At 44.5% G+C, this 17,443-nt stretch overlaps 1 protein-coding gene across 2 annotated transcripts in view; it reads right to left on the reverse strand.

Annotated features, from left to right (window-relative positions):
- The window catches only part of FRAS1 (Fraser extracellular matrix complex subunit 1), a 416,742-nt gene that overhangs the window by 25,619 nt on the left and 373,680 nt on the right, over positions 1 to 17,443 (reverse strand). For both annotated transcript variants that reach the window (XM_039318704.1, XM_039318705.1), the window contains 6 exons: positions 16,449 to 16,649; positions 10,128 to 10,315; positions 7,538 to 7,813; positions 5,504 to 5,736; positions 2,546 to 2,706; positions 132 to 346 (listed from right to left, as the gene is read on the reverse strand). In XM_039318704.1, coding sequence (XP_039174638.1) covers positions 132 to 346; positions 2,546 to 2,706; positions 5,504 to 5,736; positions 7,538 to 7,813; positions 10,128 to 10,315; positions 16,449 to 16,649 — 1,274 coding nt within the window. The remainder of the gene's footprint in view (positions 1 to 131; positions 347 to 2,545; positions 2,707 to 5,503; positions 5,737 to 7,537; positions 7,814 to 10,127; positions 10,316 to 16,448; positions 16,650 to 17,443) is intronic.

Genomic DNA, 17,443 nt, shown 5'->3' on the forward strand with positions numbered 1-17,443 from the left:
CGATGCATAAGTGGGTTTTGGGTTGCAGTTTGGGCACTTGGTCTCTAAAAGGTTCCCCATCACTGCTTTAGGTGAATTTACAATAGGATCCAAGCCAGTGTCATTTCTGTTTCCCATACAGAAAGCATCACCTGGAAGTCCGCTGTGACTGATCCCCCACAGACATCTATTAACTCTGTCATGTCATAGTATGCGTCAAAAGTCCAAATGCAGCTCTTCAGGTTCAAATGTTTGTAAAATTGGATGGTCTTTGGTTCTCTCACGTTGGGATCAAACTGGTACGGCCGGTCATATCCAGGGCCCAGAACGATATTATTATAGGTCACTTCATCTAGAAATCCAGCTTCTGAGTTGGAAGTAAAGACATGTAAAGGAATTTTTTTAGTAATACTCTAGCCATCTCAATGCTAGAATTATGGAGAAGTATAACAGAATAACAGAGTTGGAAGGGATCTTGGAGGTCTTCTAGTCCAACCCCCTGCTCAAGCAGGAAACTTTATTTCATTTCAGACAAATGGCTGTCCAGTCTCTTTTTAAAAACCTCCCATAGTTGGAGCACCCACAACTTCTGGAGACAAGTTGTTCTACTGATTAATTGTTCTAACTGTCAAGAAGTTTCTCTTTAATTCCAGGTTGCTTCTCTCCTTGATTAGTTTCCATCCATTGCTTCTTGTCGTGCCTTCAGGTGCTTTGGAGAATAGCTTGACTCCCTCTTCTTTGGGGCAGTCCCTGAGATGTTGGAACACTGCTATCACGTCTCCCTCGTCCTTCTCTTCATTAGACTAGACATACCCAATTCCAGCAACCATTCCTTATATGTTTTAGCCTCCATCCCCCTAATCATTTTTGTTGCTCTTCTCTGCACTTTTTCTAGAGTCTCAACATCTTTTTTACATTATGGCAACCAAAACTGGATGCAATATTCCAAGATTAGTCTCATCAAGGGATTATAAAGTGGTACTAACAGCAGAGTAACAAAATATTTAGGATGTTGACAGATCTCTGACAAATAAATAAGTAGCAGCTGTTTCCAGACATGAATCTAAACTGATCATTGGAGACACAGAATATTCTTTATTAGAGCATCTAATTTTGCAGAACGTTGCAGGTGTTGATTGACTAACTGCTATCTCTCTTTCATTACTCTCAATGTATTACTGGGTCTACCAAGTGCCAAGCAATTAGGAAGTATATCCCACAGTCATTTAACAATGGCAAAAAAAAGAACACTGCAGGTTTTTTAAAAAATAAAATAAAATAAAAACTCACTCAAATGTCGTGATTGCTTTGAAAGCAGGACAGAAAGAAAAGTTAAAGAGAAAAAAAAAGCAAAAGTGATTGACATATCCCACCGAGTAAGAAGGTTTTACATTTTTTTTTTTTAGATCTTCTATGTGATGTCTCTAGAGTCTCATCTTTTTTCCTAATAAGATTCTCATCTTTTAACAGTTACATGACTGGCAGATAAAACACCGTCCTGCCTCTGCTGCAAATACAGATTACACCGTTCTGTTGGTGCCAATTAGGCTGCTACGTTTTCATGGAATTTGGTGGCTGGGATCTCCTTTCTTTTGGCATTTTGAGAACTTAACTGAAATCCACAAATTTCTTAGTAAAAAAAGATGGAAAAGAACTTTGAATGAAAATGCAAATGTGGGAAAAAATACCAGAGCTATTCAGGTATGACTGCCAGCTATTGTTTGCTGCAAGGTAAAAAATGGAGAACAGCATGCATTGACAGATAGGATAGGAGGGCTTTGTTTTGGTAAAAATACAGCTCCATGCCATCATATCACCATTAGGCTTCCTAGGCCTGATTTTGTCTTTGGTTCTAAAGGGTACATTCCCAGCTGCAAGAAGTACTTGAAGATGTTTGTCAGGCCCCCTTTTGGATGCCCTGCCATTCTATTGGAGGTGGAGGAGGCTCTAGGGCAGGGATAGGCAACCTTGGCTCTTGTATGATTCGTGGCCTTCCCCTGCTCATGGTAATCTTTTATGTCGTCCTGACACTGCTTTCATCTGATCCTCAGCCCACATGTGTGTCAATCTTAAACCATCCTTAACGGTACCTCTATTGAAGTAGTGTTTTCCCTCTTATCCCAATACAGGTTTTTCTGCCTATACAACCTAACCATTCTGTTACTGGCAAACTGCAGAAAGTGGGATCATCTTTCCACTTATTAGTACTTTAGCTTATGGTGGACATGCCATTCTCCTCCAGTCCTGGGCACTGTTTTCAAGGCCTTTCTACTTTGGTTGGTGGGACGTGTTTTTTTCAAACCAAATTCCTCCAGGCCCATCCGTGGATCAGCTAGACCAGGGGTAGGCAACTTGGCTCTTTTATGACTCGTGGACTTCAACTCCCCTCCCATGCTGAGGGGAAAGGGATAGTTTCCAAGCTGAGCCATGCTGGCTCAGGAATTCTGGGAGTTGAAGTCCACAAGTCATAAAAGAGCCAAGATTGCCTACCCCTGAGCTAGATATTACAATCCAAAACAAGGCAAGGGCGTTTCTGCAAGACCATGATTCCACACTGTGTTCTTACCTGAGATGCCTTTAAGATCTTGGATGCTGACTATATTGGAACAGACATGTTGGTGCCTATAAATGGATTCTGACAATAGGAAATGCAAGTTGTGAAGAGGTCTGGTTGAAATCAGGGGGAGCATCCCATCCTGGTGTGGAATTTGCACTGAGATGTGGATTCTGGAACAACACAAGAGAGGCAGAAATTTTGACGGTTACAGTATGTCGGATAAGGCCCACATACTGAAAGAATATTGGGTTCTACATATTAAACTCTAATCAATAAGCCAGCTGAATGTCCCAAAGGTGCTGTTCAAAAGGCAACTTTTGAACTGGGCTTTCTTGTTGTTATTGTTTTTTCTTGAAGACATTTCGCTTCTCATCCAAGAAGCCTCTTCAGCTCTAGCTGAATGCTGGGATGGAAGGATTTATATTCTGTGCAATCATTAGCACTCAGAAGGTTGGTGGTTAGCTCACGTTGAGGCCACTTGGGAGTTTATTTTATTTATTTTTATTTATTTTTATTTGTTAAAATTTATAGACCGCCCCACTCCCGCAGGACTCCGGGCGACTAACAATAAAAACACAATATAACTTAACAAGACAAACAATACAGTAACATTCATCCAGGGGTCAGATTTTATAAACCTCAGGCCTGCCGGAAAAGCCAGGTCTTAAGCAGCTTGCGGAAAACCAACAGGGTGGAAGCGGTCCTAATCTCCGGGGCGAGCTGGTTCCAAGACGTGGGCGCCATCACAGAGAAAGCCCTCCTCCGCGGCCCCATCAAATGGCACTGCTTGGCCAACAGGACCTGAAGGAGGCCCAGCCTGTGGGATCTAACCGGACGAAGGAACCTATGAGGTAGTAGGCGGTCTTGCAAATAGTCTGGCCCTGAGCCATATCTGTACCCTCAGAGCCACCTGAATCAGAGTGCAAATGGGTGTGGAGCCTTCTTGGTATTGTTAAAAGGACTGTGTTATAGACAGGAGATAGGTAGTGTTGTATGCAGACAGTCCTCAACTTACGACCACGGTTGAGTCTCAAATTTATGTTGCTAAATGAGAAATTTATTAAGTGAGTTTGACCCCATTTTATGACTTTTCTTCACTTAACATTTGTTAAGTGAATCACTGTAGTTAGTAACACGGTTTACTAACTAGTAACTAAATTAGTAACATGGTTGTTAAATGAATCTGGTTTCCCCATTGACTGTGCTTGTCAGAAGGCTGCACGTGGCCCCAGGACATTGCGACCGTCATAAATATGAGTCACTTGTCAAGCATCTGACCATGGGGATGCTGCAATGGTTATAAGTGTGAAAAAGGGGTCGTAATGTGAAACATGGCCATAAGTCATGTGCCACTGTAACTTCAAACGGTCACTAAGCGAACTGTTATAAGCTGTAACAGATGGTCATGGACAACCATGATCTGGCTGATTGAGAATCTCCATAGATATAAGTCAGCTGAATTTAAGTGTGCATCAAATCTGTCCCATTCAAATCATTGCAGATTTTACACAATTTGGAGCAACACTTATGTTCTTCAAGATGCCAGTAAAAGAAACCCCATATTTAAATAAATATTTCCTCTGCATTTTACCCCCTATAAATTGAGAGAAATGGAGGAGAAATGGAGCAGATAGGAGACCTGATCTCATTTTTAACACAGCGAAGTAAGGGAGGGAAGATGGAAAATAACATCTAGAGGGATTTTCATTTTGCAGTTTTATGATCCTTGAAAAAAAAATCTGACAGGTTAAGTGTGTTTAATGTAACACATTAATCAAATCTTTTTTTTCCTGACATTTGCTTCCACATTTTATCACCTCAGATATTCTCCTTTTTCTCTCTTAACTAAAAAGATTTGAACAGCATCGTTCCAATTATTGGAACGATAAGAAGGAAAAAAAAAAGAGGAAAAAATTGAAAACTGATACATTAGTTACTTCTTATTTTGATCTTTTCTGCATTAATATATTTGCAGAAAAATGTAAAAGTGTCACTTTTGTATTAAATGGTAGTTTGTTATTGGTTCAGTGCCTTTTCCCTTAATTGTCTACAATACAAAGTCAGGGTTTATTCCTGACTGACAAAAGTTATAAATACAGGTAGTTCTTGATTTAGAATCATTAGTTTACTGACCATTTGAAGCTACAAGGGCACTAAAACAATACATTTATAACTAGCTCTTGCACTTAAAAGTGTTGGCCTACTCCCTTATAATTGCCTTGCTTAGCCACAGAAGTTCTAGCCCCAACTGTGGTTATAAGGCGAGGACTACCTGTACGGAAACCTTTGTCTAAGGCAAGAGTAGGCAACCTTGGCTCTTTTATGACTCGTGCACTTCAACTCCTAGAATTCCTGAGCCAGCATGGCTCAGCTTGGAAACCTCTCCCTTTCCCCTCAGCATGGCTGGCTCAGGAATTCTGGGAGTTGAAGTCCATGAATCATAAAAGGAGCAAGTTTGAAGACCCCTGCTCTTAATCTTCATCCTAGGATAGAGGTAGGCAACCTTGGCTCTTTTATGACTCGTGGACTTCAACTCCCAGAATTCTTGAGCCAGCATGGCTCAGCTTGGAAACTTTCCCTTTCCCCTCAGCATGGCTGGCTGAGGAATTCTGGGAGTTGAAGTCCACGAGTCATAAAAGAGCCAAGGCTGCCCACCCCTGGTCGAAGACCTTTCATCAAAACTAGGACCTCTGATTCTCATAACTGTTATATCAGAACAGCTCCCACCTATAAACCAAAGTTTATTCTTGGCTTATGATTCTGGCTTGTTAGAGAAAAATCTCAGTAAGGAACTTGGTCTGAATAAAATGTTAAAGGAACCCCGGATAGAGACTTCTCTTAGCCCTTTGCGTCTGTTACTATTGAAAAAATACGTTATGCAGGAAAATGGAGCTAAATAGCCAATCCTTTTATCACCAAAAAGCCAGACTATCAGAACAAGAGCTCTGTATCTTTTGGTTTTTTTACCTGTTAGGGTGTTCCTTATGCTTTACATCTAGATACTTCAAAGTGGCAATGAAAGACTGAGCCTGGAAACCCCGGGCTGTGCCAGCCACCACAGGGGTATGGCAGATGGCACTGTCGGTCCCAATGGTGACTATGTTACTCCGTAGGGGAGTGCCCACGTGGCCCACTTTATCCACGGCTTTGGTCACGCAGCGTATGTGGAATCGCCGGCTGAAGTAAATGCTGTCCAAAACCTGGGAGGAGGAAGAGGAGGAGGAGGAGGAGGAGGAAGAGAGAGAGGGGAAGGAAGATGAAGGATGTTTGAATGGGTCTGAACATCAGTCAGGCAATAGCCCTCATGATCATTTCCTGTTACGATGATCGTACATTGGCTTTTTGTTTGCTGACATTAAATGAATCACAGCCAATCTTACAAGCTTTTTTCCCCCCGCTGCGGTCATAAAGTGAATCACCACAGTCATTCAGCAAACCCAGCTTCTCTCGTTGACTTTGCTTGTCAGAAGCCAGCTAAGGAGATTGCAAAGGGTGATCGTGTGACCCCGGGCTGTTGCAGCATTCAGAACATACCCCATACTCCAGGGCTCTTCAAACTTGGCCCTTTAATGACTTGTGGACTTCAACTCCCAGAATTCCTCAGCCAGCCTGCCTGGCTGAGGAATTCTGGGAGTTGAAGTCCACAAGTCATTAAAGGGCCATGTTTGAAGACCCCTGCCATACTCCTTCCTCGTCCTATTTTCCCCACAAGAATCCTCTGAGATGGGTTGGGCTGAGAGAGAGAGGGACTGCCCTAAGATCACCCAGCCAGCTTTCAGACCGAAGGCGGGACCTGGTGATTGGCTCAAAGTCACCCAGTTGGCTTTCACGTCTAAGGCCGGATTAGAACTCACCATCTCCTGATGATTGGCCCAAAGTCACCCAGCCACATCTAAGGCAGCACTAGAACTCACAGTGTTCTGGTTTCTAGCCTGGCATTTTAACCATTATTCTCTAATCCTTCCATCTCTCTCTTCCAAGCAACAAGCTGAAGGGAAGAGGTGGTTGAGGTCTGACTGGATTTTTGGCAGGTGATTTTCAAAAAATGGCTGAGGCTATAATGCCCAAGGATCTGAGGCCTTTGTAGCCATCATGGTCCTGTCCAATTGGCCAGGCGTTGTTGACAATGGAACTGCACACCTGAAATGGCAGATAATCCACAACGCCTGTAGCATTAAAGATATGTGTGGTCCAGCAGTTGCATAATGAAAACGTGAACATGACCCTTCCCCTAAGGAAGGGGTAGGCAACCTTGGCTCTTTTATGACTCGTGGACTTCAACTCCCAGAATTCCTGAGCCAGCGTGGCTCAGCTTGGAAACCTCTCCCTTTCCCCTCAGCATGGTTGGCTCAGGAATTCTGGGAGTTGAAATCCACGAGTCATAAAAGAGCCAAGGTTGCCTACCCCTGCCCTGAGGGATGAGACTATTGTTTAGATCCTGAAATATAAATGAATAAAGTAGGAATTTACAGAGAAGAGCAACTTAACTGCGTTTCTACAAAGAGCAAGTCGATTAGTATGTCAGACTACTTGCGGATTTGAAAAGAGTTGTTGTTTTTTTCCAGATCATTCTGTCATTGGGCATTGACAAATTGAAGGGTGCATGAAGACAAAAATCCTGCCCAGAACAAGTTACAGAATAAAATTCAACGGATGAAAGACAATACAAAAAAGGAAGTGGCAAAGTACATGCACAGGAAGGAAGTGGCATTAGCAAAACTGATAAAAAATTTGCAATTATTTCAGTTATGTGCCCTTAGGATTACTGATTAAAAAGAGAATGAATTGGTTCTTACTAGGGAAAGAATGCAGAATTTCATTCATTCCTGGATATTTAGCCCTGACATTCTAGTTCACCGTACAGTTCTTCATTTATTTGGGAGAACTTAAAACATGCAGAATGTCAGCGTAATCTGTATTCCAAAGTGGTTCAGTCCAGACAAACCCATGCCTCTCTATCCTTCTGCTGATGGTCTGGCTCAGACAATTCTCTGTACGTACCATATGATTGATGCTGGTGAAGGGGGTATTGTCCGTAATTGTTTCGAAAGGGGATCTGGCTCCGTTGCCATCCGTGGGGGTAGCCACTTCCCAGCTGAACTGAATGGAGGACTGGTTGATCCCAGCCTCACTGCAGCGCTCCTTCATCACCATGTACTTGGGGAAGTGAGAATCGCAAGGGGTAACACAGATCAAGGGGTAACCCGGAGATGGCGACTTCTTAGCTCCTGTTTTGGTGTCTTCTTCAACGTGATCGTACTCTGAGAGCGTCACCACCTGCAGGGACAACATATGAAAGCTAGAATTCTATAAATGAATGTTACCACTACTCCTTCTCCTTGTGATTCCCTTTTCCAGGAGAATTCAAGACTGAACCACTTAAATACAGGTAGTCCTCAACTTATGACCGGCCACTTAGTGACTGTTTGAATTTACAACAGATCCCGAAAAAGGAACTTGTGACTCAGCATCAAGATTCCGATGTCTGGGGCCCTCTACAATCTAAGTCTAAGTCTAAGTCTACAGTATAAATCTAAGACCTATAGCTAGGAGCCCTGCTGGCGTAGTGGTTACAATGCAGTACTGCAGGCTAACTGTCGACTGCCAGACGTTCGATCCTGACTGGCTCAAGATTGACTCAGCCTTCCATCCTTCCAAGGTCAGTAAAATGAGGATCCAGATTGTTGGGGGCAATAGGCTGACTCTGTAAACAGCTTAGAGAGGGCTGTAAAGCATTATGAAGTGAAATATACCAGTACAAGGGGGGGGGAGGAGGAATGTGCATTAGAGTTTAAACAGACATAACAATACTGAGCCTAGTGTGTGAACCAAGGTTAATGAAATAAGAGATGATAAGAATTGGCACACTGAAGCAGTAGGTGTGAACTTAAATGGACTCCAGAAGATGGTAGAGAACGGGAAGACCTGGAGGAACGTTGTCCATGGGGTCGCGATGGGTCGGACACAACTTCGCAATTAACAACAACAACAAAGAATTGGCAGGGCTGGAGAACTGGAGGGAGAGCCTGCATTTCAAACTAATTGGAGAATGTGATTTATGACTGTTAATTGGAGGACGGAATTGTGCTTTGATATTATATGCTCAGGGGAGGGGAATCCAGTTTTTGGCTTCGACTGTGTTAGTGCCAATGCTATGCTACTCAAATAAAGATTCTGTAAGGTAAACAATGCCTCGAAGTTCTTTGAAGAGTTTCATCTGTCAGAACCATGACAAGCGGTATATAATAACACTTAATCTAATTGCTATTGCTAGTGCTAATAAGCTGTTCCATATAATCAGATCATTTATCCTATTAATTAGTTCTCTTAAGAATATAGAACTCAGTCCTCCAAAGTCACTACTCAGTCCTCCAGAGTCACTTGGAAGTTGACTTCTGGTGCAGGGATCAGCAACTAATACCCCAAGGCTAAATCTAGCCCACTAAGGAATGCCAGTTACTGAAGAGACAAGAAATGCTTATGAGGAAGTGATGATCATGGCAATGAGGCCTAGTGACCATCCTTTATTAAATCTGACCCGTAACCTCCATCCAAACACTGAATTCAGTGAAAGTGGTGACTGAGTACATTGGTGGATGCAACGTTATAGCCAGAGGAAATAGAGATTTAGGTCATTCCATTAAATAAAGCACATAAGAAACAACCTTTTCTAATCACTTCAGGCCAGATTTCCACAATACAGTTTTGATAGTTCTATGGATGCATCGGATTGTAGAAGCGAACACAGGCTTTCCACAGAATAGTAATTCACACATTTTAGCTTGCGTCAATTCGGGCAGTACAGAGTACAGGGCAGTGTCTCTCAACCTTAAGCCCATACTTCTTAAAGTTGTCAAGGTTGTGAAACCCTACTGCAGACTCTTGAGAGGCTCTGCCATTTTAGGAGATGTTGAGGGACTATAATTCTCAGCCCTCCACACCACCAATGTCTGGCACTTCAGGGAGAATTATGGTTCAATAATACCTGAAAGCCACCTGTCCTCACTCTTGATTTAAGGCTTTAGAGGAGATGAATTCAGCTAATTCTAAATCTGTGTAAAACAAACAGATTTAAACTAGCTAACACAAGGACAAAGTCCTAGTTACCAGCCCGTTCCCTGCATCCGTGGGTTTTTTTTATTTACAGAGATTTTTCTTGATTTACAAAGCAAAAATTATGACAAATCCTCACAAACTGCTGGATGAAACCCTATTTATCTTCTGCATGCACAGGCCGGTCTGTTATTTATTTAATTTGGTGCCTTTAACTCAATCCTGGGGACTGTTTGGACAAGGTCCCTGCAGTTTTCTTAGCAAGATTTTTCAGAAGTGCTTTCCCATTGCCTGAGAGAGAGAGAGGGACTAGCTCAAAGTCACCCAGCTGGGTTTCATGGCGAAGGTGGAACTAGAACTCACAGTCTCCTGGTGATTGTCCCAGAGTCACCCAGCTTGTTTCAGGCCTAATGCAGGACTAGAACTCACATGGTGCCTTGACCACTACTCCAAATCTCTCTCTGCCCTAGTTGGGTCACTCCATAAAAAGACACCTAAGAATCCACCCTTAGTTCATCATTCGAGTTCATGTCCTTACTATAGGAGGAGCTGGTAAAATGAGGCTACCAGCTGCTTCTTGATCCAAAATGGTCACAATGGTGGTGGTGAGGTCCCCCAAAACAGCTTCAGTGGGATCATCTGGACCCAAGACCAGAGAAAAAGATTCGTGCCACTCCCGGTCTTCATTGGACATGATCTCCACCTTAAAGAAAATGTGATCCACACCTGCGGGAAAGAACATGAATCTAAGCAACTTATCGTTCAAATGCATCCACAGGGCAATTTTTAAATTTATTTAGAGAACTCATATGGTCACTCTCAATGACTATGGGCAGCTTACAAAAAATAAAAACCCAATATACAACAATCAAAACAGTAATTCCCCCGCACCACTCATCTGGCAACAGCAACCAGTCAAACAAGCCATTTGATGGGCTCCATCCCACTCTGGGTTCCCAGGCCCCTTCCTGGGACCTTGTGAAAGAGTGTCAAAGTGGAGGTCAGTCTAATATCTGCGGGGATGATGTTTCAAAAGGAGGGAGCCACCAGAGAGAAGGCCCTTCTTCTGGGTGTCAACAAATGTATCCCCTTAGGACAGTGGTTCTCAACCTTTTTAATGCCGCGACCCCCAACCAGTCGTAAGTCGAGGACTACTCAACTGGTGCAGCACCATTTGCAGAATGGGACTTTTGGCGGGCTCAGCAGGACAGAGACAGCCTGGACAATTCCTATTGGCTTTTGAAATCCAATAGAATTAGACTCTATTCAAGAGAGTCTATTCTATTGGCTTTCAAAAGCCAATAGAATAAAAGGGAGTAGCACAGCTAAGGAAAAGGGGGAAAAAATGGCGGACTGCATTGTTTGGCGACCCCCGTGAAATGGTCGTTCGACCCCAAATGTGGTCCCGACCCACAGGTTGAGAACCACTGCCTTAGGAGAAGGGACCTGAAATATTCCCTGCCTCTTTGCTCTGGTGGGTTAAGTAGATGTAACCGGGGAAAGATGGTTCTTTAGATAACCTGGTCCCAAGCTATGTAACAGAATAACAGAGTTGGAAGTGACCTTGGAGGTCTTCTAATCCAACCCTCTCCTCAAGCAGGAAACCCTATATCATTCCAGACAAACGGTTGTCCAAACCTCCAGTGATGGAGCACCCACAACTTCTGGCGGCAAGTCGTTCCACTTATTTATTATTCTGACTGTTGGGAAGTTTCTCCTTACTTCTAGGTTGGTTTTCTCCATTAGCTAACATCTGTTGTTTCTTGTCCTGCCTTCAGGTGCTTTGGAGAATAGCTTGACTCCCTCTTCTTTGGGGCACCCCTTGAGATATTGGAAGACTGCTATCATGTCACCCCTCGTCCTTCTCTTCATTAGACTACTAGACCATGCCAGCTCAAGAATTCTGGGAGTTGAAATCGACGATTCATAAAAGAACCAAGGTTGCCTACCCCTGAACTAGACATACCCAATTCCAGCAATCGTTCCTTATATGTTTTAGCCTTCAGTCTGCTAATCATTTTTGTTGCTGTTCTCTGCACTCTTTCTAGAGCAGCGGTTCTCAACCTATGGGTCGCGACCCCATTTGGGGTCGAACGACCATTTTACGGGGGTCGCCAAACAACGCGATCCGCCATTTTCCCCCCTCAGGGGGCGCCATCGCACATGTGCGCCGCGCACGGGGGCGCCGTTGCGCATGTGCGCCGCGCACAGGGGCACCGCCGCACATGTGCGCCACGCACGGGGTGCCATCGTGCATGGGCGCCATGCATGGGGGCACCGCCGCGCATGCGCACTGCGCATGCGTGGCGCGTCCGTGTGACCGGAGGTTGCCATATAAAAAGGTTGAGAACCACTGTTCTAGAGTCTCAAAATCTGTTTTATATTCTGGTGACCAAAACTGGATGCAGTATTCCAAGTATGGTCTTACCAGGGTATTATAAAGTGGTATTAAGACTTCATGTAATCTTGATCCTAATGCAGCCATATGATGCATTTTAAATTTAATGCATTGATGCAGCTGAAAGGTGACAACCAACACCTTGAATTCGACTTGGAAGCAAATTGGCAGCCATTCAGCTCTGGCTAACATATGTGCACACCTGGGCCTGAACAAAACCATGCAGGTTGCAGCATTCTGGACCAATTGGAGCCTTCAGATACTTTTCAAGGGCAGCTCCATGTAGAGTGCATTGCAATAGTCAAGACGGGAGGAAACTAGGGTGCTAAAAGAACATTAAAGCTATTCTCACTAAAACAGTGGTTCTCAACCTGTGGGTCGGGACCCCATTTGGGGTCAAACGACCATTTCACGGGGGTCGCCAAACAACGCAGTCCGCCATTTTTTCCCCCTTTTCCTTAGCTGTGCTACTCCCTTTTAGTCTATTGGCTTTTGAAAGCCAATAGAATAGACTCTCTTGAATAGAGTCTAATTCTATTGGCTTTCAAAAGCCAATAGGAATTGTCTAGGCTGTCTCTGCCCTGCTGAGCCCGCCAAAAATCCCATTCCGCAAACGGTGCTGCACCGGTTGAGTAGTCCTCGACTTACGACCAGTTGGGGGTCGCGGCATTAAAAAGGTTGAGAACCACTGCACTAAAACATTCCTCTTCAAACTTGCATTCTCCTGATGAATTCCAGGAATTCAGGATCCTGGAGTTCCAACACATCTGGAGAAGCTCCAGTAACCTCTTGAGATAAAAGCAAACACAGTTTTATCCCAACATAATCATTTCTCCTTTTTTTAATATACCACACTACCTGAATGATTGCCTGGCAGGTTTACTAACTGATGCCATGCAAGGATTAATGGTGCCTGTCCAACTATAATAAAAATCTATGATCCAAATATACTGCTGGTATTCCTGCTTGCAGGCATGCCTTTTTTGTTGTTGTTGGTTGTTCCTCATGAGGTTCCTCATGAGTTGCTGATCTTGTTGAATTTTGTGTAGGGCCAAGCACGCTAGGATTGTGATGGGCAGGTGGTTCACAAGATGAGGTGGCAAAACGTGCTCCTGGGAAAAACCGCAGAACAGGAGTTGTGGGTAGGCAGGGAAGTGGAAGGAGCAGAAACCAGGAAGAAAAGAATCAAGGAACGTGGATAAAATGATGAACTGGAGAGAAGATGTCCATTTTAACAACGGCCGAAAGGAACATTCAGCCAGGCTTCTTGAATAAGTTTAAGGGCCAAGAATTAGGGGACAAAATACAGGACCCCGAATCCTGCAGTCCTCTTTCCTTAGAAAGGTTCTCTGCCAAGTTTGTGATCAGGGATGTCCAACATTGGTAACTGTAAGACTTAATAGAGTAACACAGTTGGAAGGGACCTTGGAGGTCTTCTAGTCCAACCCTCTGCTCAAGCAGGAAACCCTATACCAGTGATGGAGAACCTTTTAGAGACCGAGTACCCAAACTGCAACTCAAAACCTACTTATTTATCGCCGGGTGCCAGGTGGGCGTGGCCCACTGGATGGGTGTGGCTGTGGTAGTCATGGCAGACTGGGTGGGTGTGGCCAAGGTGGGCATGATCACCTCGATGTTGCTCGTGGGGAGGGACGCCTGTGGGGGCCAGGCAGGGTTGGGGGAGATCCAGGGGATCTCTGGCAGGTGGGGCAGTGGGCAAGAGGCTCGTCCTGTGGGGTGAAGCGAGGTAAGGCGAGGCAGGGCAGGGGTGCCATTGTCACAGGGCAAGGTGAGGCAAGGGCCGGGGTGGCTGCTACCTGACACCATCGGCCCCCGCACACAGAGGCCAGCGAGCGCATGGATGCTGGGATGCATCCGGCCATGTGGGACCTCGGTGAGTTAGCGGGCGGCTGATTGAAGAGGGACGGTTGCCATCTCCGGGGCATGGCGCATGTGCCCACAGAGAGGGCTCTGAGTACCGCCTCTGGCACCCGCGCCATAGGTTCACCACCACTGCCCTATACCATTTCAGAAAAATGGTTGTCTAATCTCCTCTTAAAAACCTCCAGGGATGGAGTGCCATCAATGTCTGAAGGCAAACTGTTCCACTGATTAATTGTTCTAGATGTCAGGAAATTTCTCTTTAGTTCTAGGTTGGTTCTCTCTTTGATTATTTTCCTTCCATTGCTTCTTGTCCTGCCTTGGAGAACAGGTTGACCCTCTGTTCTCTCTGGCAGCCCCTTAGATATTGGAACACTGCTATCATATCACCCCTAGTCAATGGTGGGATTCAGCCAGTTCGCACCACTTCGGCAGAAACGGTAGAATTTTCTGCTCAGGCCCAGAATGGACTTCTGAAAGTGGCATCCACACAGAGAACTGGTTGTTCACATATTTGAATCCCACCACTACCCCTAGTCCAGGGGTCTTCAAACTTGGCCCTTTTATGACTTGTGGACTTCAACTCCACATGTGCCTGGCTGAGGAATTCTGGGAGTTGAAGTCCACAAGTCATAAAAGGGCCAAGTTTGAAGACTCCTGCCCTAGTCCTTCTTTTTATCAAACTAGAAGTACCCAATTTCTGCAACCCAGCACAGCTGGCTAGGGAATTCTGGGAGTTGAAGTCCACAACTCTTAAAGTTGCCCAGGTTGGACAGCCCTGGTTTTCAATCTCTTCTTTTCCTAAGCTGTTTCAAGACAGACTAAGGACTGATGTCTTTAAGATGTCAATAATGACTTCTCCTATCTTCCTTCTTCCTCAACCTCCACGGGATCTCTCACAGCAGAGAAGAACCATGAAGTACAAAAAGATTAGGAGGAAGAGAATCTTTTCCCAATCTGGGAATTTCTAGATAGGGTGTATCTCCAACTTCCAGCTAGCATGAAGACAATTGGACAATTCAGCAGCTGCAGTCACAACTTCCAGTTGGAAAGGGTGATCAAAGCAAGGCATAAAAGCTACTAGGAGTCTAGACACAAGCCTAAGGTTTTGTTTTTTTCCCCTTAGGGATCAGATGGGGAAACTGTTGAGCCTTAAAGGAAAATTTACACACTTTTTGTTATATACCCCGATTTTTCTCAGCTCTCACCCAATTAAGCAATGTGGTGTCAGTTTGTCTGGAGGTATAAAAAGATGGGTTTCAATTTTGCAGGCAGCTATTAGGGTCTCTATAGCTGAGTCTTACAGGAACTCTGGGGTTGTTCTAGTTGCAGTGAAGACTTAATAATAATAATAACAACAACAACATCAAACATCTGCCTATCCCAGGTCCTGGGTAAGGACTCGATAGGTAGACAAAATGCCAAATCCAGTCTGAACATCTGGCTGACTGTGCGATGATCGATAATAATAATAGCAATAATAATGTTGGAAGGGACCTTGGAGGTCATCTAGTCCAACCCCCTGCTCAAGCAGGAAACCCTATACCATTTCAGACAAATGGCTGTCCAGTCTCTTCTTAAAAACTTTCAGTGTTGGAGAATTCACCGCTTCTGGAGGCAGGTGGTTCCACTGGTTAAATGTTGTAACTGTCAGGAAGTTTCTCCTTAGTTCTAGGTTGCTGCTCTCCTTGGTTAATTTCCATCCGCTGCTTCTTGTCCTGCCTTCAGGACAGGACTTAGTGAAGTCCCACTGATTTTGCTAAATGAGGGGTCATCATCCCATTAACTTTTTCACGGAAATGAATGGGAATTTACTGCACGTGCCTTCTGTTCTTGCTCCAGTGCATTCTGCAGGGATTTGAGGGAAGAAGTGGAGAGCCAAACTTTTGGACCAAGGAAACAGATGGGGAAGATTTTACAGTAGAAGCTGCAAGATTGCTAAGGTCTTAAGAGGCATGGAGAAGGATTAGCTTCACATATTGGCACAAAGCAATCAGCTAAATCTTTGTGCCTTTGCTTAAAGGGCAAAAGGATTTTTAATTCTCTTTCTGGACTTAGGCACTTGCTTGTTGCATCTACAGATCCACCAGGGGGCACACATAATAAACACAACAAGCAAACCAACTCCTTTGTGCCTGAAAAGGGTCTCCCTTACGACAGGTAGTCCTCGAACTTACAACCATTCGTTTAGGGACCGTTCAATGTTACAACAGCACTGAAAAAAATGACTTTATGACAGTTTTTCACATTTATGACCGTTGCAGCCTCCCCATGTTCACGTGATCAAAATTCGGACGCTTGGCAACCGTCATGTATTTATGACGGTTGCAAAGTCCCAGATTCATACAATTCCCATTTGCAAACTTCCCAGCCGGCTTCCGGCACGCAAACTCAACGGGGAGAAGCCAGATTCATTTAACAACCGCAGCGATTCGCTTAGTAACACGGCAAAAAGGTTGCAAAATGAGGCACAGCGCATTTAACACACCCGAATCGCTGAGCAACAGAAATGTAGGGGCCTATTATGGTTGCAAGTTGAGGACTTCCTGTATTATAAATCCTTTTTATTATTATTATTACCAGGGTTAAACTTGAGGACTCGACTCTTTGGGTAATAATCAATTCCAGACTGAGCTGAACCGTCCCGGGTGCTGCAGCGGACTTTTGAGGTCCGGTTTTGATCTCCCGTCCGGATCACCTTGACGTTTAAGAAACCAACGCCTTCTGGTCCAGGGGGTTCACGGACCTGGTACCCAGCTTCTTCAAACTCAATGGTAGGAGCTGGAATTATGGAGGAAGCCGAAGAAAAAAGACCTGGATCAGTTTTCAGACATGAAGAACCTTTTAACGCAGGGGTCCCTGACCCCTGGGCTGTGACCCGGTACAGGGCTGTAACCAGTTTGGAACCGGGCTGCACAAGTACACACAGCTCCACTTGTGCGAGGGTGGGGGCACACGCGTGCCACTTGCATAAATGGAGCTGCGTGCACTTGCACACTCAACTGCTGTGTGTGCGGAACCGTCCCCTCTTCCCCCCCCCCCCATCGCTGCTGGTCCGCAAAGCTGGAAAGCTTGGGGAAGCTGTTTTAACTCATCTTGCAGACCAAAATGTCTGTTAACAGCTCAGATTTATTTCTTTTTTGAGTGCCAATTATTAATGCCAGCAAACGAAGCACTATCCTAAACTTTTGAAAGACTACTTGCTTCAGCAGAAACATTTTAAAGACTCTTACTCAAATTTAACAGACTCTGCCAAGTAAGGACAAGTTTATTGACTGATCCTTTTCCTGATTATTCCTTCTTTTTTTCGGTACTCAAAGTGGTTCCAGGGCCAAGATTAGTGGAGATGTTTTAAAAATAAAACAGTTAAGCACAGACATGACAAAGATTAATGCAGGTTTGGAGAAAGTTAGCTGAACAATTGCACGGAGTGACCAAGATTCGGGATAGGAGAAAAAAGGTTGTTCTTCATGTAACATAACAACAATCCATTCAGGTGCGGAATGTGATTCGGTAAGATGTCGTGATGACTTCAAAAGCCAATTAGACAAAGGATAAGGCAACCACAGGTATTG

Source organism: Crotalus tigris, unplaced genomic scaffold (assembly GCF_016545835.1).
Source record: "Crotalus tigris isolate CLP2741 ecotype Arizona unplaced genomic scaffold, ASM1654583v1 scf7180000021465.51407817327:1047546, whole genome shotgun sequence".
Classification (NCBI taxonomy): domain Eukaryota; kingdom Metazoa; phylum Chordata; class Lepidosauria; order Squamata; family Viperidae; genus Crotalus; species Crotalus tigris.